The sequence below is a fragment of the Haliotis cracherodii genome, unplaced genomic scaffold (assembly GCF_022045235.1).
Source record: "Haliotis cracherodii isolate W230 unplaced genomic scaffold, xgHalCrac1.p SCAF_26, whole genome shotgun sequence".
Lineage (NCBI taxonomy): Eukaryota > Metazoa > Mollusca > Gastropoda > Lepetellida > Haliotidae > Haliotis > Haliotis cracherodii.
The window spans coordinates 5153494-5179766 of NW_027266282.1; the positions used below are offsets into that span (position 1 = coordinate 5153494).

Sequence of the window (26273 nt, forward strand, 5' to 3'; positions counted from 1 at the left end):
TCCCTACGAAAACCGCACTGTCCAAACTGGTTCTGATTTGGTGTAGTAGAACCTATTGGGCAACTGCAAATATAGACATGCCTTGAATTCAGGAAACATTTTAAGAACTGAAGTCAGTTAAAAAGAAGCTTCAGAAACTTCGTACCAACCTACCAATCGGATGTACATAATGTGTTTTTATCAACAACAAAAAATTGTCCCTGAAATTTTTTTACAAATATGTTTGATATTGTCCGGGAAAAGAAGATATCATCTGCTACAACATTTCTTTGTTGGAATGTTTTTTTAAGGAAACATATTTTGACTCATACTTTTATTTAACCTATATCCTGCTGTATTGCTTTCACACTTCTTACCCCTGCCTGCTGGATTAACTTTAGCATAAGGCGCTGTAAAGAGGGTGTGTTTGTGTGCTTTCAAACAGTCGAGGCTTCATTAAACATGGGATGAATGAACCAATATTTCTCACATTTATTCCTGATAAAAAATATGCATTAATATATAAAACTATCCTGACATTTTTAAACATACGGAGGTTAAGATCAAAACAAACATAAAATTTGTAAATTTTCTTGAATTTACATGAATTACGTGATTGAATGTGGAATGCGTTTCATATTAGGAACTATTAGGAGTCCAAATTTACTACCAGCTTACCCACTCCCCTATTACCCGACCTGACCTGACCCAACCCAGTTACCCACTGTAGGTCTCAAAAGAGTGTTACTAAATGTCGGATTGGGATTTTTTTTACCATAGCCCTGGCAAAGCGTATTTAGATAGATGTATTAAACAATTTGGTCATGCATACGCTGGAGTTGACTCAAGTTATATCTTTATTCAACCATCTGGAAAGTCAGAAGGAATGGGTCCCTATTTAGAAAGAAATGCGAACATTAGTGACTTGTGGTGTAACCATGGAGTTCCAGATCAGTTTTGTCATTAAACAATATATCACGTGACTAACCATGGGTCGAGGGTACTCCTGTGGGTACCTGGGTCCTTCTCAGTACCCACCCGACCCGGGTACCCGTCCCAGCCCTATTAGTAACCTGTATAAATCGTTAATATGCACTTTATTCAATAATTATTTCCATTATTTCAATAATCATATATCCGATATCATAAATGTAACTGAGCTTAAATATACTGAACGGCAAACAATGGTGCGATGGAAAATTATGAGCCATTTCAGTAAATTTATTATCCAAACGTCAAACAGAATAAAAACAATTTTTTCATGTCAGTTGCAGAAGTGAGAAGGGTTAATCTAACGTGTCATGTGATAAAATATGCAGGATACATAAATATTCACTTATCCAAATTACAGGTGTTTTGCTTGAATATTTTTGATGTACAAAATATGAATATATATTTGTTTGTTTGTCATTTAATGCCACACTCAGAAATATTCCAGCTATAATGCGGCGGTCTGTAAATGATAAAGTCTTGACCAGACAATCTAGTGATTGACATCATGAGCATTGATCTATGCAATTGGGATATGATGACGTGCATCAACCAAGTCAGGGAGCTTGACCACCCAATTCCGTTAGTGGCCTCTTATGACAAGCATGGGTTGCTGAAGACCTTTTCTAACCTCGATCTTCACTGGTTTAGTGATAGCTAAGCCCCATGGCCAACTTCCTGGCTTGGCAAACTGAAGTGTTTCTATTTCTAGCTATATACAATACGACACAGATATTGAGATCACATTTGAAAATAGCATGTCATTGTGCCAGTGGAGCCATGTTTGGAGACAATTCTTAGAAGTACACAACAAGGCTAGAAGAAAAGAGTAGTCTGTGAAAGAGAGCCTCTAGAACCTACCAACGGGCTGATCTGTGACGTGGACCTATTGATAGAAGGGGATTTCCAGAAAAAATTATTTTTACCCTGCTCTATTTCTTCCAACTTAAGATTCCTGGGAAATGTCAATCTCATTAAAATCAGATCTTAGTTCTCGCTACCGTTAAACTTTGTTTAAAAAGCGAGAACTAAGATCTGATTTTAATGAGATTGGGGAAATGTTAGATAACGATTAACTGACCTACTTTCGTGACAGTAGTCACTTGCTTGGCTTGATGTCATTTATGGCTGTTAAGATGACTGAATAGTTGGCTAATCGTCGTAGTATTCTTAGAATTATACACAATGATAACTATTGTTTTTTAATTCATTTGAATACCCTTCCTCTGTTAGATCATAGCCAGTATACACCAGAGGGAACGTGGGATATGATATCTTGCATCCCTCAGATAGTTGGCTTTAGGACGTAGGAATACATACCCACTGTTTATTCCCCATGAGTCGTTTGAATTGTCTATTAATGTGGACCTTTTTTCCAAACCACACTGAAAATACAATTTTTGTGGTTAATACTATCCCTGTCAAATGGAGAGGTTAATGCAAATAATATGTCATAATAACCAAAGGAAGTTTGTCTATTGTGCTCCTGCAATAGGAGTGCTCTCAGTCACTTGAGTAAAAGTCGTCTGAACTGAACTGAACTGAACTGAACTGAACTGAACTGAACTTTATTTACACTCAGGCCGCTATCAGCGGCATCAGAGGTACAACATTATTTCAACAACACAATACATATACATATAAATGTGTATAGAATATATACAAAAACATCTTGGCCGAGCATGCATGCATATTTATACAGATTTACTAGGGTAGCAATATATGTGCAATTCAGAAAGAGGGAGAGTTACTTGATAGGTTTAAACAATGACATGATGATTTTACAGAATTTTGACAGTTTTCTCAATGTTCCTAGTTGTGAATTATTGAAAAGTAAATTCAATTTATGCATATTGGGTTAAATGTAGTAGAATCTGTGTAAAAAAAGTTTTCTTTCGTTTTCTAAAGATGGACAAATAAACAAATACATGTAATGGAATAATGGTAAATTAGGATTACAAGCTCTAAACTTAAGTAAGACTCGCCAAGCGTTTTCCTGCAGTACATTTAAATAATATTCAAAATTTAGGCAATCATATTTTATGATACTATACATTGTGCCTTTTGAAGACTTATCCCTTGCATTGGTCCAACACTGTAGGTAAATGACTTTTAATATTTCATGGACTAGATGTTTTAGGTATGAGGGATTTTGAAACTTTGTGAAAACCAAATGTAGCTAAGTCCAAGTTCATCAAAAGTTTGTTTGATATATGTAATCCATTTATGTTTACATTTTCCAAATAGGTCGTCATTAAATAACAACTTGTATGCAAGAAAGGATAGTTTAGATGATTTCCCGGAAACTAATTTTGCCAAAAAAACCCTTATCATTCGTATTTTGACGATGTTTAATAGGTGGAGTCCTCCAAGTTCCCAAAGTACCATGAAATTTGGAGTATATTTTCTTAATAAAAAAAGATATTTTAGGAAACGCAAATGTAAACTTTCTAGAGATGAGATGTTTTCAAATCCCCATACTTCGCATCCGTAGAGAAGAACGGGTACAACCATACTGTCAAAAAGCTGCAGTTGACATTTAAGTGACAAATTTAACATCCGTCCTTGGCATAAAACATAGAACATAGATCAGAACTTGGTTCCAAAGCCCACAGTATGATTTAATGATAATCCAGTGTATTAGTTCTCCATTTTATACTGTTAAACCCCCTGGACCCATCAAGCTGCATCTTGAAAGTGACGCCACAGTTCCCATGGACCCTTGACGATCCGGAGTAGAATAGACCTTCAGAAACCCATGCTTGCCGTAAAAGGCGACTATGCTTGTCATAAGAGGGTGGTCAGGCTCGCTGACTCGGTTGATGCATTTCATCGTATTCCAATTGTGTGGATCGATGCTCATGATGTCAGTCACAGGATTGCCTGGTCCAGACTCGATTATTTACAGACTGCCGTCATATAGCTGGAATATTGCTGAGTGCGGCCTTAAACAACAAACAAACAAACAAATAAATCCATAGTAGACTAGGGTAGACAGAAGAAGAAGAAAACAAGGAAACTGGTTTATTGAGATGTCACATGCTGTTCCAGTACAATGACTTCAAGTTACATACAATACATACTGTACATACAACTTACACACACACACACACACACACACACACACACACACACACACACACACACACACACACACACACACACACACGAAGTGAATAAATAAGTTACCATGATCATTATCTTTGTAATCAATTGCCTCTCTAACTGCTATACAGTCCACACCTTGAATGTAGTCTAGCTGGTTGCTAAGTTTGGCATTAGTTCTCCACAAGTACAAAGTATACCTTTTCCAATAGGTTATTTAAGAATTGTTCTGCATCATTGTCCTTTGGTGAACACGATGGGGGATGATAACAAATACACAAGACCGTTTTAAAACTTGCATCATGATAGAAGACAATTTGAACCACATGCTGTCTTCTTCGTCACAGTTTCAGACTTCCACCATAAAGCTCTTCAATGAGTCCTTGAAAGTACACCCTCTCCACTTGATCTCTTCTCAGCTCATCTGTTAGTTTTCTTCCCTATATGCCACACGCCAGATAGAGTGGTATGCACCTTGTTGAAATGTTTCACAGATAAAGGACACCTCATAATTTTCATTAATCATAGCAGATTCATGAAACTGACTTATTCCAATCTCACAGAGCCCAACCATCAGTGTTCCAAAAACCCAGCAGCAAGGGTTCCTAGGCATTACCTTTGTGGTCCGAAATATGTAAATTTTGGAGCTTTTCATAAAAAATACAATTGACTGCAGCTAAACCACTAAAAAACCTTTATAGTATCACCTGATTCTCTCATTGAACTGTCATAGCAACCATTGTCTGAATGAAGATTTAATCTCTTAATTATCATTACTTTTAAGATGCTAATCCCTATTGCTAATCCTGATTGCATTGTACATTGCCTGTCAGGCATCCTGAACAAGGTGTGCTACTGTCACTGATTAATGATTGTTGTTGATATTTATGACTTAATCTGTGTCAGTTGACCTTGGTCCAGAGATGAAAGCCGAAAGAAGGTCGCAGCTAGGGTGAGGCTTGGAGCTTCAGGGTACCAACACCATCACTACTATCACCATGTGCTGACCTGGGTCCCGTTCCACAAAGCGATCGTAACTACAATCAATCTTAGAGACTTACGTCGATTATAAAATCGTCTTAGCTAAAGTTTACGCCCGTTCCACAAAGCTATCTTAGGGCGATTGTAACTTTACAAGTTCTTAAGTAGCCGATCTTAACAAAGATCGGAATCTTCAGCCATGAAGATACGAAAGTTTCCCTAAGAGTGGCCTCCCGTGGTCATGTTTAGCAGACGACGCATTGTCGAAATATGGCTGAATCGCAGACCTCTGTCGGCGTCAAACACTTTCGTCGCAGCAATTTTTCAGCAAGCGAGATCGCTGTCCTTGTTGATGAGGTGGCTGTTCACCACACGACACTGAATTCCTCATTCAGCTCTACCGTCACCAATAAGCTGAAAGGCAGCATATGGGAGGACATCGCTAACAAGTAAGTGAGCTGTGGACTGTCAGAATGTTATCTGATATAATAATAAGTCAACATACGCCATCTTTGTTGTTTGGTACAATATTTAAGATCGATTTTAGCAATCCTAAGTTGGTCCAGAGCAACTTAGCATTTTGATCTTAACTTACAACTCTCTTAGTTAAGATTGCTTTGTGGAACGGGCGGCCGATCGTAACAAAAATTTAAGATCGCGTGCTTAGTGAGTTTCAATCAACTTAGCCCTAAGATCGCTTTGTGGAACGGGGCCCTGGTAGATAGTGCTTCTTGTCTACCTGTATGAAGTAAACTTGTATATGCTGCAGTTATCACTTCCTGCTGAGAACCGTACATGCAAATTAGCATTAAACATCGTGCAGCCAACGCATTGTTATAACTTTATTTAATCTGCCATGACAGATTAATTATAGTAATATGAAAGAATCATGTGATCCATATCTTTTTTGTAGCAGTATATTTACAGTTTATAGCATGCTATTTTGTGCTTTTGAAACCTGATGTTTGAGAAAATTGATGATTTTCTTTCTTAGTTTCTGGGGCGCTAGCAACCATGTCTTTGTCATCTTTACGGATTACCAGACTCGGTGTATGGTTTTCTTCCTCCTCTTCCTCCTCTTCTGGCTCTTCCTCCTCTTCCTCCTCTTCTAGCTCTTCTGCCACAATACTGTCTTCTTCTGGCATCACCTTCTTCACCTTGTCCGCCGTATCTTCTAAATCCTAGCTAGAAAAGCAAAAAATAAAATTTGATGTTGCAAGCAAATTAAGACCAGGCATTTGTGAGTGAAACGACATTTGACAAAATGCAGAAGTGTTTACAAGCTAAATTGCAAAAACAGAAGGGATCAGAGAATAAGATGTAGCAGAACGACGTTAAAACATTGCCATCAAAGTTAAGTCAAGGACAATGAAAATATGGAAGCCTTTGACTCAGATTTGTAGCAATGTCTTGCCCTTTGTAAACAAAATTTGTCTGAGGAACCAAGCATTTGCTATTCTGGGGATGGCCTGGGACTTAATATAATTTGTTCCTCCCCTGGTTTTAGAAATAACTGTTCACCTGACATGCCTGATAATAATGTGTTGTGAGTCGGTCACATGTTGTTTTGAAACGCTAACTGAGTGAGTATAGCGTCTAAAACCAAAAATCACACAGCCCTTCCACATTCACCCCCCCCCCCCCCCCCCCCCCCTCCCGCCCACACACACACACCTACACTCACACACCCACCCACACACACACATACACACACCCACCACCGAACCTCAGAATTACATGGCTAACTCACCAGTTGACTCGCCATTGGTGGATTAGGTGTTCCACTTCCAGCCATTGGTGGATTAGCTGTTCCACTTCCAGCCATTGGTGGATTAGGTGTTCCACTTCCAGCCATTGGTGGATTAGCTGTTCCACTTCCAGCCATTGGTGGATTAGGTGTTCCACTTCCAGCCATTGGTGGATTAGGTGTTCCACTTCCAGCCATTGCCTGTCCAGTCACATGATATGGAACCCTTAGTGTAGATTCTACCTTGTCGGGGAGCTGCAGCTTCTCAAACTCGGCAGGTAGAGAACCCATATCTCCTTTATCACCTATCAGGTCTTGGAAGTTGATGAAAGCATCCCCTTTATGGTATGGTGATTGTTGCAATACATGTTTTCCATGCAATAGTGTGGTATCACCTGAAGTAGGCCTGCTTTGCTGTTGACTGTGGGGACTGCCTTGTCTATGCATTGGTTCAGGGCAGGACATGGTGCTCGTGTTGGACATGTGTTCTGGACACTTGTCGTGTTGACTTGCGTCCGTGTCTGTGTTTGGAGGAGCGGCACTTGCTTGTGGCATTCCCTTTGTTTTTGACTTTGACTCGCTCGAGTCAGTCTTCTTTGGGAACATGCATGAGACTGAGTCTCTCACAGTATCATTGGATGTACGAAATATTGAGTCATGAGGCACTTCTGGAAACCCATACTCCACGTCAAGATCAGGGCATGTCGTAATCAGATTTATCTTTTTTTTTGTAAATATGTTTCTTTGTCGTGTTATGCTGACCGAGTTCGATGCCTCACAGTTGGTTATCTGGGAAATATGCTTGGTTTTGAAATGACTGTGACTTTCTGTGTCTTGAGCAGGATCGGAAACTCTTTCTGGTCTCAAGGTCAACCAAGCAGCAAACATCCGTGGGTCATCATGCTCAGCATCAGATGATGGAGTCTTGGTATCCATTTTGTATAAACTCGTCACTGGGACGCTTGATCTGTTTTGTTTTGTTTGTTGATTTGTTGTTGTTGTTATTGTTTAACTCTGCACTCTGCAATATTGGAGTTGGCGGCCTAAAAATAATCGAGTCTTGATAAGAAAACCAGTGATTGATATTATGAGTTACAATCCATGCTAGCGCAGTACATTGACACAGAATCAATTGAGTCACTTAGCCTGAACAAGTTGTTCATTTTTGAAGAATTTTACAATGTGCATAGGTACAAACACATCCTAACCCGGTCTGTTTGGGATATTTAAGGTATGGTGCCTGTTAGAGCAGGATAGTGTCTACAGTTGATGTCTGAAATAAGGAGGGTTGTAGTCATATCTATAAACAGCAACCAGTCAATGACATTCACTCACTCATTTAATACATGTAACTTCCTGTTTACATTGATAGCCATACCACCAACTGCATCATGGGAAAAAAAGTTTCTCAAAAGGAGAGTTAACATGAGCAAATATTGTTCGATAATTTCATTACAACAAATTGTTTGAAATAATATCATCATTAGATTGGAACTGTTTGTTAAGAACTACTTCTGAGGCAGTCACATTGACAGTGCGTCGTAATACATTTACTTTTAGTACAAGAGTCAAAATGGCCAACATGATCAATGTGATCTGGTCGTGCATTGAAGTTGAAGTTGAAGATGAATCTTTGTTGTACCTCAAACATATAAAGGAATATGTGCATAGTCTTATAAAGGAATATGTGCAAAGTCAGAAAGAAATGAGAACATTAACGATTTGCCATGTGACCGTGGTGTTTTATTGGTATTGTCATTTAAAAATATTTCGTGTGACTAAACACTGGTCCGGGTATCACGTGGGTACCTGGATCCTATTCAGAACCTACCTGACCCGAGTACCCAAGTTATCCGTCCTAGACATATTATAGACCTCACCCTACATAATTATTCTTGTATCCTTTTGTATCGATGCATGAAATACTGATATGATTGGAACCATTCAAGATCTGGGTCAGAATTGGTCTTCGGCAACACAAGCTAGGCGAAAATGCTTGTCTTAGGAGGTGACTAACAGGATCGGAGGGTCAGGCTCGCTGACTTGGTTGATGCGCTCAATTATTTACAGACCGCCGTCATATAGCTGGAACATTGCTGATAAGTACAGTTGACACTCCACAGAGGCCAGCCAAGTGCATGCGTAGACATTAAATGGCGTGAATTTATTGCAGTTTTTGACACTTTTTTTGTTTGCTATTCAGTTTGTAAAAGGAAACTAGACACTATTTTCATCCATGTCTGTATACCATAACAGACCCCAGTGTGGCTAGTGACAGGACTATAAGATTAGTTCTATAAGGAAACAGAAACTTCATCTTACCAGTCAATGCGATTTTACCAAAGCTGCTATAAGCAGTTGTAATCAGAGCATGGCTGTGTCATTCCTTCACTCATGGCCACCTTATTGTTCCACATCATGTCTATTTTTGACCTGACATCTAATTTGCATATGTATGTGTAGGATAACACATCCGACAGAAATTGAGGGTAAGTGTATAGATAATTCTATGTTGCAAAATACTGTCCATGAACCTTAGGAACCAAGTGTAAAATATGTCTTGCTGGTGTAGTACTTGAAAAAATGATCCTTGAAAGCATTGTGCCGCAGATATGAAGGTGCAAGTTTGATCCACTGACATAGAAAGAAGACATTTGTGGCATTTTGTTTTTTTTATTTAAACATATTTATTCAGAAGAAGTGAACAGGATTGGGGGACAATTTCTTCCATCATATTTATAGTACTCAAAAGAAATGACAGAACACCTGATTCTTTCATAGTACCATAGTTAATCTGTCACACACAAGAGAGAGAGAGAGAGACAGAGAGTGAAAAAGAGAGAAAGAGAGAGAGAGATTTAATGAACAGTTCTTTACACAAATCTTTTAGTTGTACAAATATGATGTTGTACTGCCTTAAATATAGCTTCATTTTCTGTAACAACGTGATGAAGCTATATTTAAGGCATTTGTAGCATCATTCTGCACATTTCCGTATGTGTGCTAATTTATTCCACAGCCATGTCAGACCTGGGTTAGAACAGGTCTTCAGCAACCCATGCTTGTCATCAGAGGTGACTATTGGGAGCAGGTGGTCAGGCTTGCTGGTTGGTGCATGTCATCGCACCCCAATTGCGTAGATTGATGCTCATGATATCAATCACTTGATGTGTCTGGTCCACACTCTTTTATTCACCTACCACCGTCATATAGCTGGAATATTGACGCACACGCACACGCACACGCACACGCACACGTACACATACGTTGGACTACCAATGTGTGCATAATACACGCATACAATGAGCTCTGATATTATTTCACAATGCGAAGAGATTATTGTGAGCTCACAACACTGGAAGATGCATGTCAACAAATCCGTACTGAAGTACGAAAGTTAGTCCTGTTATTACACATCTGGCTATAAAAGTGTTCATTGTGTATCTGAACTTACATTTGTAATCCATTATATTACTTTTTTCCAAGATTTCTTTCAACTTTATTTACATAAGTTTGGCAAAATTGTGTATGAACTGATCGGCAAATCACATCAACTCACCGTGAACTCACCTTGAAACGAACATTTGTCGTTACTTGTTGGAGATGCAAAGTCATCAATCTTCCTATCACTTGTATCAATTTCTTGTCAGTTTTGATATTAAATACACAATGAATACACAATGCCATTTAGAAAGTGGTCAAATGTAACACATGTTATATTTGGGATAACACTTTCTTAGTAAAGTACAGATTCTAGTACTTTTTTGAGTTGAGTCCCGTCCAGGATTCGAACCCACAGTTGCCAGAGTAAGGCACCTAATCGCCAGAACACAAAGTCAGCGATCTAACCCACTCAGCCACCGAGGCTTCCACAAGAAGTCGGACAACTGGTAGTCTAGATCACGTACTTTGAGCACCCCTCTGACAAGTGCAAATTGGCACGGCTCCCATGGCCGAAAGCTATGAATACACAATGCCATTTAGAAAGTGGTCAAATGTAACACATGTTATATTTGGGATAACATATTGCATCGTGTTACTTTCAGTGGAGCAGCCTGTCACTGCAGGGGATGTGTTCGAGAGGCGGAATATTTAAGGATCTGTGTTGTTCATCAATGTGTTGTTCATCACTGTGTTGTTCATCGCTGTGTTGTTCATCACTGTGTTGTTCATCACTGTGTTGTTCATCGCTGTGTTGTTCATCGCTGTGTTGTTCATCACTGTGTTGTTCATCACTGTGTTGTTCATCGCTGTGTTGTTCATCAATGTGTTGTTGATCACTGTGTTGTTCATCGCTGTGTTGTTCATCGCTGTGTTGTTCATTGCTGTGTTGTTCATCACTGTGTTGTTCATCAATGTGTTGTTCATCGCTGTGTTGTTCATCGCTGTTTTGTTCATCGCTGTTATTCATCATTGTGTTGTTCATCGCTGTGTTGTTCATTGCTGTGTTGTTCATCGCTGTGTTCATCAATGTGTTGTTCATCACTGTGTTGTTCATCACTGTGTTGTTCATCGCTGTTATTCATCACTGTGTTGTTCATCGCTGTGTTGTTCATTGCTGTGTTGTTCATCGCTGTGTTCATCGCTGTGTTGTTCATCGCTGTGTTGTTCATCGCTGTGTTATTCATCACTGTGTTGTTCATCGCTGTTATTCATCGCTCTGTTGTTCATCAATGTGTTGTTCATATCTGTGTTGTTTAATGTAACCTTCAAGATTTTTGCACTTATATAGCAACGTGTGTACATGTGTGCATGCGTGCTTGGTACTAGTCCGGGCCAATGCTTTGGTTGTCTTAGACACTGTGCAGAGCTGCATCCCAGGATATGAGATTATTGATTTGCTCCTGTGTGGACCCTTGGTCAGCAGTACCCGTGCCTGTAAACAAAGTGGTTATTTTCCTTCAGACTCTCCAACATCTGCAGTGTAGTGGTAACTGATCTACTGTTCAAGGTCTCCAGGGAGCACTGGCATCTCAGTTGCAAACCTTGGCCTCACCAGAACCTTGTGGGTTCGGTTGTCTGAGGCTTATCAATTGGCTATGAACAGTTGCAAACCTTGGCTTCACTAGAACCTTTGAATGTGGGTTCAGTTGTCTGAGACGCATCAGTTGGCCATGCACAGTTGCATACCTTTGCCTCACCAGAACCTTGTGGGTTCGAATATCAGTTTGGCCCAATTATGTTTCTTGATTTCTCAGCACCGAACCCACAACAGTGGTTAACATAACTTGCATAACTTCAGGCTTTCCTGACATCAGGCTGACTGACACACAGTGATATAACTGAAATACTGCTGAGGGCGACGTTATGACCCAACTCACTCATACACTTTTTTTAACCTTACTCTGCAATTCTTTAAAGTTGCTTGAGTCGATGGGACAAAGGATTGCGTATGACATCGAGGATACAGTGATGTATCATGCATAGAGGGGCAGTCGAGTAGCCAAGTGGTTAAAGCGTTCGTTCGTCACGCTAATGACCCAGGTTCGATTGCCGACATTGGTACAATGTGTGAAGCCTATTTCTGGTGTCCCCCGCCGTGATATTGCTGGAATATTGCTAAAAGCGGCATAAAACCATACTCACTCACTCACTCACTCACTATCATACGTAGACTAACGGGATCGGGTGGTCAGGCTTGCTGACTTGGTTGATGCATGTCATCGAATGCCAATTGCGTAGATCGATGCACATGATATCAATCACTGGATTGTCAGGTTCAGACTCGATTATTTCCAGACTGCCGTCATATAGCTGGAATATTACTGAGTGCGGCATTAAACAACAAACAAACAAACAAGACATCCACAGACACATGCAGTGAACAGCAAACACAAAAACAAAGCCAGGCAAAATTTATTAATTCAAAAAGCCCAAAAATAATACAGACGGAAAAATGAGTTGACATACATCCTAAAGGGCAAGTAAACTGATTGAGATTTTGTTGCGAATGTCAATTAACCTTGATCACTGTTGTTACATTTCATCAATTTCAATGAAAAAAATTCATAATATTTGTGGAAAGTATGAAAATGTCTAAGTGAAAGGGCTAAAGTCACTCATCGTCTTCCAAAACAAAACATTTGGGGGGGGTGGCCTCAAGCTACCGGAATTCCCCCATTGATGGATTTCAAAAGTATTTTGTATAGGGAACAATTTTGTCTCTCATTTTTTTTGGTCTGTTTTTCAAATTTATTTTTGGTCAAGCATTTATGATTAAGTATGCACTAAAGTATTAAAATCTACAAAGTTATACCCCCCCAAAATACCCCCCCAAATATTCAAAACCCAATTACTTTCAATTAACTTGCGTACAGAAACTCATTCATTAAATGAAAAACTGAAATGTATAAAAACAGCGCATGTAAATACCCAATGAAGCTTTTCCAGCAATTACGGTATGAGCAAATTTACTTTCTGAGTCAAGCCTATATATTTGGAAAAGTTATATACATCGAAAACATTTCATTTTTTTTAAATCTTAAAATGTTCACTAATATTGGGAAAAAAAACAATAGAACGATGAATAGATGAGTGAAAAAATATTGGTTACCCAATGAAAAATGTAATGACCCAATTAATATAAAAATCCTAGAGAAAAACTCAACTGCTCAAAAAGTTATCTGGAGCTCTGCAATACTTTCATTTACCGGCCTATTTTCTATTGACAAATAGTAAAGATACTGAGAAGACTAGCTATCTTTTACTGAGTGTACTGACTTCCTTGGTGTGACTTCATACCACCCGGTGCAAAGGAACTGTTTTTGGTAACACTGCCAAAAAGAATACGTCAAAATAAAAGGAATAAAAAATGTTTCCAGGGTTGATTTGAGATTACCGCCTAAAAACATAATCATGAAAAAGTTCAGACCAAAATTCCAACAAGAAAAAATTGAAAATACAAGGTAAGACTTTTTTTTTTATCTTCTTTTGTAACCAAAATTCTGTTAATCCAGAAAAAAATGTTGGTGGAGCATAATCTAAGAATTACAACAAATCTAAGAATTGCCAAAAAAATCTAAGAATTACAAAAAATCTAAGAATTGCAACAAATCTAAGATATACAACAAATCTACGAAATGCAACAAATCTAGGAAATGCAACAAATCTAAGTTTCTACATTGCTAGATAATCCATAAACAACTAATGACCAATACATTTGATTAACATTCCAGGAATGCAAACATGGATTGTATGGTCATTATTCTAAAAGACCTCTTTTCTTTGTCTTGTCCACAGAAGGTGCTCATAACACCAGTTATACTTTAGGCAGTACAAGTTTGTCTTGCATGAAAATTTCTTGGTAAATATGACAAAAGTTAGAAGGGGAACTTAAAAGGTTTAAAAAGTGATGCAGGGCTGATTTGATCATCATGTTCCTGAAGCAGGCCTTGAAGTGAAGTTGATGGAAAGACAAATACATTGACGGCTCAAAACATTCAAACAGAAACAGTATTCTAGTTCTACAAGGAAATCTACTGTCATGGCAACAAATCACAAAGGCACAGAAAACATTCTTCACCCAAAAAGGATACAGAAGATGGGTTAGTGATTAACAAAGAAAGTAATTTTTTTACATAAAAAGGATCTGCTTGGGCTTTAACAAATAAAAGAATTGGTTCTCAGGCTTTTAGAAAAATAGTGCGGGCGGCATGTTTTTTTTGTTTTTTTTTCAGTACAAACTAGTATGTAAGCAAATAGACAGTTGTGTACAATCAACCTGGGATAGGGCCTACTGTTGAACTACCAGTGTGTGCATCATACACGCATACAATGAGTTTTGATTTATTTCAATGGGAGGAGATTATTGTGGGCACACAACACCGGAAGTAGCGCATGAACAAATCCGTACAGAAGTACGCAAGTTAGTCCTGTTATTACACTTTCTGGCTGTAAGGGTGTTCATTGTGTATCCGGACTTACTTTGTAATCCATTATATAACTTTTATCCAAGATTTCATTCAATTTTGTTTACATTAATTTTAATCCTAATCGTGTATATGAACTGATCGACAAATCACATCAACTCACCGTGAACTCACCTTGAAACAAACAAACTCCTATTGTCACAATGACCTTAACAGGTGATGCACAGTAAGGCAGTGTGCACGTTAAGGGAAGTAACTGCACGCTATATTGGACAGCTTTGTTTTTAAGTATGTGTTCCCGCTGCAGAATATTTAAGGATGATTATTTTTAAGGTGGAAATAAAAACAAAACGTGCGGCCAACTTTATGCTGATGTGGGCGGGCCTGAGAACCAAGACTACCGTAATCGACGTAATAAGCGCCCACGCTCTAATAAGCGCCCACGGTGATATTTGCTAATATATTGGCTAGTGAACGTTCCCAATTAGCACCCATTCCGATTGATCAATGTACGCAAAACTTTTTTTTTCGCATATAATACACACTGGAGTTTTATATGCACCCTTACTTACGGGCAATTAAATTCTGGAAAAATATATCTGCAGCATATAAGCATTTCAGGCTGTCAGAATAAACCACAAAATTTATCTTTTCAGTCTGTTTTTTTCACCAAAATAATATTCTAATAAGAGCCCCCTCTTTCTAATTTTGAAAGCGCTCTGGGCCCTTATTACGTCGAATACGGTATTTTTCTTTTTAGTCTTAGCCAAGGCATGTCTATAAACCATGGAAAGAAATGTAGACTGTAGTCTTATGGATCATGAATGACTTTGGAAGGTAAATTTATAAAATTGACGTGATAGGTTCAGTTTAAGAATTCCTCCATCCTAAACATTTTTTATGCAGGTTTCAAACAGAAAAGTGCTTGAAGTTTAAGAGGGTACTTGAAACATTCTTGAAGAGTTCTTCCTTGAAAAGTCAATTTGAATCTGCTTCAAATGCACAAAGATCTGACAGGGAGCACACCCAGTATTTCTGACTGGACTACAAGGCATGCACGGAGGAAGATGAACATACAGATGGTGGTCGTGCATGTGGTAAACATCCATCGCCGGTTTTGTGACAGCATGTTATCACATTTGAAAATTATTGGAAAAATTCACAATATGAAAAGCTAATACATATATCTACATGCAGTGAAACCTCCTTAGTCAAGACCTGTGAAACCGGAAACTGCGGGGAATACTTATGTATGGACAAAGGGACATTACTCTTTACGTTTGATTCGTTATCTGTTAATTCCACACCGATTGCTGCCATCCAGATTAACGAGGCTTCACTTTAAAGCATTCAAATAAATGTCACTATAAGGCAAGTTTCTAAAATACAAAGCTATAGCATATAATATTGCTATACTGTACAGTGTCATTAAGATGTAGGATGATTGAGGGAGCGTTGATGTCTTGGCTTGTCATGTTGCCTCCCTTCGTACTTTCTGACACTTCTCAGTTGACATTCTGAAATGAGACAATATAAGTTGTAGCAGTTTCCCCCGGGGAACATGTGGTTTTATGCATCCCGCGTTAGTTTTTTTATATTTATGTTACCAATATGTTTTATAATGACATTGTAAAATATTTAAAAGACATTAAAAATTTACAGAAAACAGCTGTTCGATTGGGCTGTTAACTTGTGCTATGTCACGTGACTTTCATTGACCTGGAAAAAACGTGCAGCATTTTGCTTCGAAGTGGGGTATAAGGGATATATTCTGCCTCTCAGAAATCCATGTGTAGCCTGTCTTGCTCATGGCGGGGTATAAGTGATTTATCCTCCTGCTGAGAAATTGATTTCCGTCCAAGACGGGATACATAGCATTTTATCTAGATTACGTAGACCAATCAGATCTCATCATTCTGACATGGAGGTATGATAATAAACAATTAGTTTAGTGTCTTTTGATGTCAAATTTATAAACAAAACTGGGTGGTGAAGAGATTTGCTACTTTCTCAATGTCGAGGGGAGTCATGATATCAATAACTTTGTTGTAATGTGATACATGAAAACTTGAGTTTGTACATGGATGGTAGAGTTTTATTTTACGATAGATTTTCTTATGTTTTATAAAATATGTAAAGACCTTCAATATGAAGATGAATTTTGAAAAAACTTGAAAAAACCAACCCCAAAACCCTGAACTGAGGCACATTCAGTTTACACCAAATGTCTTTTCTTTAAATCTTCTTTTAGTTAAATTGAATTACCGTAATTGATGAAGAAGTGGATTGAAGTCCCTGGTACATACTCGTTTATAATAGTATTCACATTCGGTACACACCAAATTTCTTTCCTTGAATTAGAAATTTTTTATTTTATGTTTTTCATGTTTTAATTATTTCTGGTGTCCACTGCAGTAATATTCCTTAAATATTGCCAAAAATGGCATAAAATTGTTACCATTGAGTGGTCTCCCTTGTTTCACTCACTGTCAGAGGAACTTTCTGTTGGCCATTTCTCAGTATGGTCACGTTGAATGGTGACGGGCTGATTTCCATTCTGTATTGAGCAAGGTAAGTTATTATTCATTTGAATTGCTGACACTATGACTTTCAATCAAAATCAGAAAATGTAGAAATATAAGTGACACATTTATTGTAATAACGTTGATATTCAGGGTTTGATCTGGTTCACAGCAACCTATGCTGATCACGATGGTCGGTCTCGGTGACTTTGGTGACTGTGTGTCATTTTACCCTAAAAGCAGGGATCAGTGCTCATATCAAACACTTGAGTGTCTGGACTAGACTTGATTCTTCACAGGCTGCAATAGCAGGGGTAGATTTAGCAACAAATTTGTATGTAGCCAGCAGGGCTTGCTCCTGTTAAAAGTTACTGGCCCTTCTCCAAACATACCGGCCTACAATCAAATGGTGGAGCCCGCGGAGTAGGCAAACCTGAGGTAGTGTAGCCACCTAGTGGGGCCCTTAAAATGTCAGAACTCCTCAACCCTGAAACGCCTTTTTCTTCACTCTGAGAATAAATGTTGGCTACCATTTGCCTCAGTTTGTGGTGATTTATGAGCAAATAAAGATGTTGTCCAATATGCACTTCATCAAGTTGCAAGCGCATGTTCGAATCTCCTTGTCATGATAGGACAATGTGTTAGCTTGAAATAAACCACACTTCGTTCTTTATTGTTCTTTGCAATTTATCTGGTAGCTTTCTTATGTAATGAAATATGTTTACCTGACGAGATCCAGCAGACATGGATATATTGGACATAGAACTCTGGAAGTAAGTCTGCTGAGTCAGGTTCGCAGGTTCTTCAGTCAGCGGTGTCGTGCCCTGAAAGAACATCTAATGCTGAAATGTCATGCAGGCCTACCAATGAAAACTAACAGACTGCAACAACAAAAACTGTCCTGTGTCTACAATACACAAGGAATCGGCAACAGAATACAATGAGAACAAAACCAAAAACTAAGAAACAGCATCATAAATCTGAGAGCATGCTGCCCGAAAAGCATGGAAACAGCAACACCAAAACACGCAGTCCGAGGATCAACAAACAGCAAGTAATTTACATTACAGAGCTAATATAGAATATTCTAGATTTTGTTTTCATGTCTTTGGCAGCATGCTCTTCTCAGCGCAATTATGCAGTGCTATTTGCTGTTTGATTGGATATAGGTTAGGTTGGATAGGTAAGGATAATTGGTCGTATTGATATTTAGTCACATTTTTGGCTGTGCCGAGTTGCGTCCCTTGGGCACGCCAGAAACCTATGATTGTGGGTTTGAATCCTGGTTCGCCCCGATTTTGTTTCCAGGTTTGTCAGCACCATACTCATGCTCATGGGTTTCACCAAAGTGGTAAACGTCTGAGACCTGCATCACTTCAGGCTTTCCTCCCACATTAAGCTGACATGCCGCGATATAACTGGAATACTGTTAAAAGAGGCATTAAACCCAACTCTACTCACTCTTATTAATTTGGAGATGCATCAATTTCACAATTTACAGTATGTCCTAGTTTGTTGAAGATTTGGTTGGAATATGAAGAGATCACAAGCTACCTGTGACATCAGGACAGCCTCGATCTACTTCTTCGCATGCATGTGTTGGTCGGTCAGTCCTACACAAGAATCTTTACAAAATAAACTTTACACCAAACCATATTCATTGCCTTGTATGTTGGTTGTTGTGATACAGGTAAAGCTAATTACCAAATACTAATCAATTCCCATCACCCCTGGAATGTAATGGACTATCTCACACATGCATATTCATTGGGGTCAGCAGTCAGGGCAAGGCATTTCCTTTCAGTGTTAAGGGCAGTTGGGTAGCTGGTGGTTAAAGCGTTCGCTCATCACGACGAAGACCTGTGTGACCACGCTTCAATATGTGAAGCCGATTTCTGGTGTCCCCCGCTGTGATATTGCTGGAATATTGTTAAAAGCAGCATAAAACCACACCCACTCACCCCTGTCAGTGTTCATCAGTAGCTTATGCAAATTATCTTTTGAGAACAATAGAGATATATGACAGACCTTGTCCTGCACAGATGGCCTTCCATCTTCTTTCTCAACAGCATCCGTACCCTTTTGTTTCTTCTGAGCCTCTAGTTTGGTTGGATGCAACTCCACTGGAGCCTGACAAGAAAGATGAGGTCAGGTGAAATGGGGTTTAACATGGCTTTCAAGATTATCACACTTATATAGGGACATGCAGTCATGCATGCATGGCTCCTTGTATTTGTTCAGATTTACGATGGTGTTATGGTGTCAGCCCACTGAGGCACCATGCCACAGTTTAACATGGACACACAGTATGCTGCTTCCATACCAACCAGTCCTTGTTTTATGCCCTTAATTACGAAGTACCATCTTTTAGTTTTAACATGTTTTGGTGTGAGACAAGAAAGGATGAGGGAGAAACATCAATGGTCTTTGAAGATCTGGTCTAGCTAATATTTGAAGGACTGCTTTGATTCACAACTTGTACATTATGCTGTTGTACCATTGTGATCCCCGTGAGGATGCGGGTTAGAATTGATCTTCAACAACGCATGCTTGCCGTAAGAGTCTACCAGCAGAATTGGGTGGCCAGGCTCACTGACTTGGTTGTTGCATGTCATCATATCCCAATTGTGTAGATCGATGATCATGATGACAATCACTGGATTGTCTGGCCCAGACTCGATTATTTACGGACAGACGTCATTAACTGAAATATGGCTGAGTGCAGTGTTAAATAACAAACATTTAATGTTATGGAGCAAATATTTCTGCAGGATACATTGTGCTTGCATATTAGGGTCATAATACTGTACGAAAGTTCTTTTGACATCATTTTGACAAACACTTAGAATTTCTCATTAACTTACAGATAGGCTTTTGAATAGAAACATATCAGGGTATGGGATTGTTTTAAAATCAGTTGATTGATGGAATCGTATTGTCAAAAGCTGTGTTCACTATTTACCTCCTGACTTGAAGGCTGGCCATTCAAACAAACATTGTCTTGATCAGAAGATCTGGCCTGTTGAGTCTTGCGATCAGCTTGTGTTGTTGTAGATTTTGTTGGTTCCTCTTGAAGATTCACAATCTGTTTGGTCATCTGTTTGTGCAGATCCATACAACCATTGTTGTGATCAGAGCATCTGTCATGTTTAGCTTCAGGATCTGTTAGTGTTGGTCCAGGTCTCTGCACCTGGTTCTTGCACACGTCTGTGTTTTCAGGAATTGAGCTCTCTGTAGTTTCATGATGTTGTCCGTCCTCTAAGGGATACGTGGGCAACAGGACAGGGTCACTAGAAGTGGCCTGAGGATAATGTTCCCTTTGATGGGATTGCAATTTCTCGGGATCATCAGTGGGGGAGAATACTGCTGCATATGTTTGAGATCTTTGCCCGGGATTTCCTTGATGTTGTGTAGACACACAATATTTACCAGCTTTGCGCATATCTGCTTGTTGTAGCCCTGGCACCTGTTTGTTTTCTCTATTGTGGCTCACATCATATATACCTTGCTCTCTTCTCAAAGTTACGGGGTTAACTGCAACAGTTGGACTGTTGCTTCTACTGAGCGACACCTCACTTTCGTTGTGTGTCCTGTCAATGATGAGTGAGCTATCTTTGCAAACTTTGTCTTCCAAATGCTGACTGGTAAGATTTGAAGGCTTGTCTGTAGTCTTGAGGTTTTCCTTGTCGACCTTGGATTCATCAGCAATAGCCTTGTCGACCTTGGATTCATCAGCAATAGCCTTGTTGACCTTAGATTCATCAGCAATAGCCTTGTCGACCTTGGATTCATCAGCAGTAGACTTGTTGACCTTGGATTCATCAGCAATAGCCTTGTCGACCTTGGATTCATCAGCAATAGACTTGTTGACCTTGGATTCATCAGCAATAGCCTTGTCGACCTTGGATTCATCAGCAGTAGACTTGTTGACCTTGGATTCATCAGCAATAGCCTTGTCGACCTTGGATTCATCAGCAATAGCCTTGTCGACCTTGGATTCATCAGCAGTAGCCGTGTCAACAACCAACCCATCAGTTTCAGCAGCCACAGATTCATTAGGTTCATCAACATTAACGTCATGCCTATTGCAACAGTTTACGCTGTGGCTCTCTGCTTCATTATCCACCTCCAAATCAGAACCACTTAGTGGATCATGGCCACTGTGTTCAGATTCAGCGTATGGCTGATCATTTGAGACTCCGCTGGCTGCCAAGGAGGTCATAGAAGGTTCCAGGTCTGTGGTATTATTTCTAGGAATATTTGGCATTTGTGGAGAAACACCTACAGACAATCTAGTTATGCTAGATTCCAATCTGTCTGTAGTGGCACATGCATTGTGGGCTGCCTCACCATGCAGTGAATGTATTAACCCTCTGTCCGATTGGCTTGAAGATTGATTGTAGTTTAGACGGGTCAAAACCTCTTCTAGCTCTTTGAAGAAGTCTGGTCTTTCTTCATAGAGACGATCCATGTTGAAGTTTTCAGAGATGTAGTCATCACCTGCATATAAATGGAGGATTAGATCGTGATATTGCTAAAACCGGCGTAAAATTATACTCACTCACTCATACGCTTCCTTGATAATTATTTCAGTCTAATTAGCAGAATGTTCGGCAATCTCATTAAAATAAGATCTTAGTTCTTGCTGCCACTAAACAAAGGTCTGAGGACATCCCATTAGGGGTCACATCAGAATGACCTTTCATCTGACCAATCAGAGCGTTGTTTACCAGATTGGGATAGAGACAGTTGGAATGTGTTTTCTAATCATGAACCTTGAACAGGTTAGCATGGGGTAATCCAAACCATGGGTGGATACAGAGGGGGGGTGCGGGGGGTAAAAAAAAATCTTTATTTCTGTATAAATTACCACCAAAGACAATATATAGATCTTAATTGTGCACCCCCCCCCCCCCCCCCCCTTTTCGAAAAAGCTTTTCCATGCAAACGACAGTTACAGGCTGTTATGTCTATCTCTTGCTTCAATGGGAAAACATTTGAGACATTTGACTTTCCACAGCCCATGGGAAGTACTGCCATACAATCTCTTTTAGACATTCCAAAATGTTCTTTTGTTCAGTTCTCTAATTTTAGATGGATATTTTCAAAGTATAGTCTGGAATGGAGGTCACCAGTTTGAAACAAGTGGTGTATGGCTTGAGAAAGCTGCTTTCTGATTGGCTAATGTTGACTTCATGTCAGTCATTCCATTGGTCGGTCAAAGTTAGCGAAAAGTTTTTCTGATGTAACCTGTGATAGGCTGTCCTCAGATCTTTGTTTAGCAACAGCGAGAACTATGATCTGATTTTAATGAGATTGAGTGTGCAGAAGATAAAAAACAAATATAATAAAGGAAGAATTCATATGCGTGAAAATGTCCAAAGGATTTCAATGAAGCAATCCCATTTTTCAACAAATCAGATTGCAACACATATTCCCATTCAGTTTACATTGGCCTGTATATGTGAAGGGTTACCTGACTCCTGTCTGTGTACATGGAGGTGGTGGATGACGACGACACAGAGAAGCAGGTAGGAGGAGAGACTGCAGTAGGTGTAGAGACCCCACAGCAGGTGCAGCAATGCAAGGCTGCTCACAATGTCTGTAAGATCCCTCCATCTCATGTTGACTGAAAGGTAACACAAACAATCATTTCACCCAGAGCCATCACAGCCAGGCTGTATCACTGTCATTTGTCTTGCCATGAGTGGATGAGTGAGTGGGTATGGTTTTACGCTGCTTTTAGAAATATTCCAGCAATATCGCGGCAGGGGACACCAGAAATAGGCTTCACACATTGTACCCATGTCGGGAATCGAACCCAGGTCTTTGGCGTGATCAGCGAATGCTTTAACAACTAGGCTACCCGACCTTCCTGTCTTGCCATGAAGGACCTGTACACCATACAGATTAAAATGAGGCCTTACATTTTTTTGCTTTGTTTACGGATCCAACCTTAAAAGGCGAAAATTCATGAAAAAATAAAATCAGAATGCCAATTTTATTATACTGCCGACAGTAAAGATAGCTTTGACCTTAAAAATAATCCAAAGGATTTTTATCACTCAAGCAGATTTATTTCCAATAATAAATCATCATTTTTTTAGCACCTTACCGATCCAAATGATTAACACAACTCTTGTACAATACATGATTTCTCCCCCCTGATCTACCAACCAAATATTTCATCATCAAATTTTGCAAATTAAAACAAGAAGAGGTCTGGCCTAACCTGAGTTGGGGACTGACAATTTCAGTGTGTGTGATGATTCAATACATAATGGACATTATACATCCTGATTGTTTAGATACACCATACAGATTCACATGATTCATTTGATTGCTTACCTCTAGTACTGGTACATCATTGCCTTAAATTCTTTTTCAGTGTCGAAAATAACATCATATATACATAAAGTGAAAAGTGACGTCATGAGTAGTCAATGGCGACATATTTGTAACTACTAGAAATGGTTTAGGATACTAATATGTTGGCTTGAAGTACATCAATTACCACAAAAAGGCAACAAAACTGAAGAAAATAGGAAGGGAACTGACGTTAAAAATGCCATTACTAGAACATCTAGAACAAAATATCAGGCAATATACTTCCTTTTTCTATCTACCGCTATATTCTTATGTTGTATGTGGAGAAAATTATACAAGCTTGTGTGATACTGATTTTATGAAGCAAGTGTCTGAGTTTTTGTATTTCCCAAGCAAGAGCAAGTGTAAAACATGAATTCTTACTCAAGTTTCGTAAAATCAGTAAAACACACATGCTAGTGTAATATTTTTTTCATTACCCATCATTTCTTAATTCTTTTGAGCTCTCCTTTAGAAAAATACACTTATCACTACTGCCGTCTTTGAAAACCACCATTGTCGAATGACGTCAACAATCTTCAGCAAGCTATGATGTTGTGTCTTGTGTGACGTCATTCAAACCTTACGTCACAATAAGATTTGAAGGATGTCAACAATGTCGTCCAGAGGACGGAGACAGTACATTGGTACTCGAGAAGTGGTATTTGCACCAGTGCACACATGATTTTTATGAACTTTGTTACTCTCTAACCTTATGTGTAATAAATAGATATATACGTCACTGCTGCCAACTATGTGGGCTACTTGTATGATGTCAGATCCCACCTGCCCCTCTGGTGACTACTGGCTATGATATAATAGAGGTAAGGTATTCAAAGGAATTATCAAACAATGTTATCATTGTGTTTAATTCTAAGAATACTCTATTACAGCAATTTGTTTCTCCCACCACCCCATATATCTGCATCTTTAGTTTAGTTTGTTTGTCGTTTGACGCCGCACTCAGCAATATTGCAGCTATATGACAGCATATATCTGCATCTTGTTGATGAAGATTACTGGTTGAAAGAAACTATGTTTTCCCACCCCGTGCATACCCAGATGCTTTTCTGCAGAGGATAGGGTTTTCATCACAACTATTAGATATGCTGGCAGTAAAAGGGATGTCTGTTGAATTTTTAAAAAATTTATTGTGATTTTAAACAAAAAAAGTTTTTACCATCTAACCCTAATCTCGTTTGCCAGGGATACAAAACAGTCACTACATCTGCTTATCACGGTTTATTTATTTATTTGTTTGTTTGTTTGTTGTTTAGCATCACACTCAGCAATATATGAGCTATATGATGGCAGTCTGTAAATAAATCATCAAATCTGGACCAAATAATCCAGCGACATGCATCAACAAAGTCTTTTAGCCTGACCATCCAATCCATTAAGATGCCTCTTTCGACAAGCATGAGTTGCTGGTTGCCACGGATCTCAATCACCATAGATCTCAACATTTGCGAAACTCGTAACAGTTTCATATATCTTTGTCAAAACCTTCTATGCATAATCAGGCAATTAGTGAACTGGTGGCTTTAGCTATTCAGGCTACCAAGATATACAGCTGGACTGTTGCTGATCAGCTGGACTATTGCTGATTGTAGCGTAAAACAACATTCATTCACTGCTGGAGACCTGCGTTTGAGGCAACTCTTTGTTTGGGATGCTCACTGACCTTGTCTGGCTGGGGGACTGGTGAATCTGACACAGATGTGTAGGACTGTGTGAAGTACAGATACCTGAAATACATGGTGTAATCAGGAATACAATTGTATCGCACTGAAGCATCAGTCATTACAGGAAAATTATCTTCAAAATGAAGCTCTGTATTCACCTTAGAGAGAATGTGTAAGACACAGGGTATGTTTTATGAAGTTATGAGGGCTATTTTGAACATTTAGAACACCAACACACAAGCCTTATTTTGAACTATCTATGTATATCTATTGATTTGCACATGTGCTTTGAAATGTTAGTGAAAAAAAATAAATATAAACATGTGAATATGATAACTAAAATTTGTCAATTCAGTAGAAAGATATGATAAAAGGTCAGAATTACTACAAGGCAACGACATTTGGCAGGTCATCCCAACATAAGTCTCGGGGTAGGTGCTGCATGCTCACAGTAGAAACAGTATTAGGACAGTTGATACTAAATGTGTTATTTTGATATGCTATTTGTTTGGACTTTCCTACAAAGGGTTAAAAGCCTTTCATTCTTTTGTAAAGGTTTCATTTTAAGAAATGCACATAAAGTCGACGATGACAGCAATCTTTATTTAGTTTTCAGTCCTGCATTTTGGTCTATTGACCTAGAAATAAAATATATTGATCTGGTTTTTCACATAACATACAATCAAGAACAGTCACATGTTAGCCCTTGACATCAAGAAGCGGACGTGTTACCTTCATCTAAGCTACAATTTCCCAAACTCTGGTATTATTTATTCATTCTGCTTTGATAATTCAACCAGTGAGTGTATCTGCATATGAAGTTCAACCTTGCATGGCCACCTGACATCAAGACTTTAAAAATAAATACTTATGAATATCAAGGAGGTAATCTAGACTTTGAAACATGGCGGTCTATGAACATAACATTCCCCTACACAGCGGTCTTGCCTTTCAGTGCAGCCTTCACATAGAGTCTAAAGAATGTGACTTGTCACTCTTGCATTTAGTTTTCTTTTCGTTGAAGTGGTGG

General features: G+C 39.0%; 2 protein-coding genes across 2 annotated transcripts in view; one reads left to right on the forward strand and one right to left on the reverse strand.

The window, feature by feature from the left end:
- Positions 1-26273, forward strand: part of LOC139472969 (anaphase-promoting complex subunit 5-like) — a 130070-nt gene that overhangs the window by 46825 nt on the left and 56972 nt on the right. The gene's annotated exons all lie outside the window — the stretch shown is intronic.
- On the reverse strand, positions 13199-25262 carry LOC139472971 (uncharacterized). Its single transcript, XM_071255460.1, has 7 exons — positions 25243-25262; positions 22669-22821; positions 20155-21692; positions 19221-19322; positions 17918-18016; positions 17129-17227; positions 13199-16187 (listed from the first exon to the last, which is right to left on the reverse strand). Exons 2-6 carry the CDS (start codon positions 22814-22816, stop codon positions 17150-17152), a joined length of 1965 nt encoding a protein of 654 aa, XP_071111561.1. The 5' UTR covers positions 22817-22821; positions 25243-25262; the 3' UTR covers positions 13199-16187; positions 17129-17149.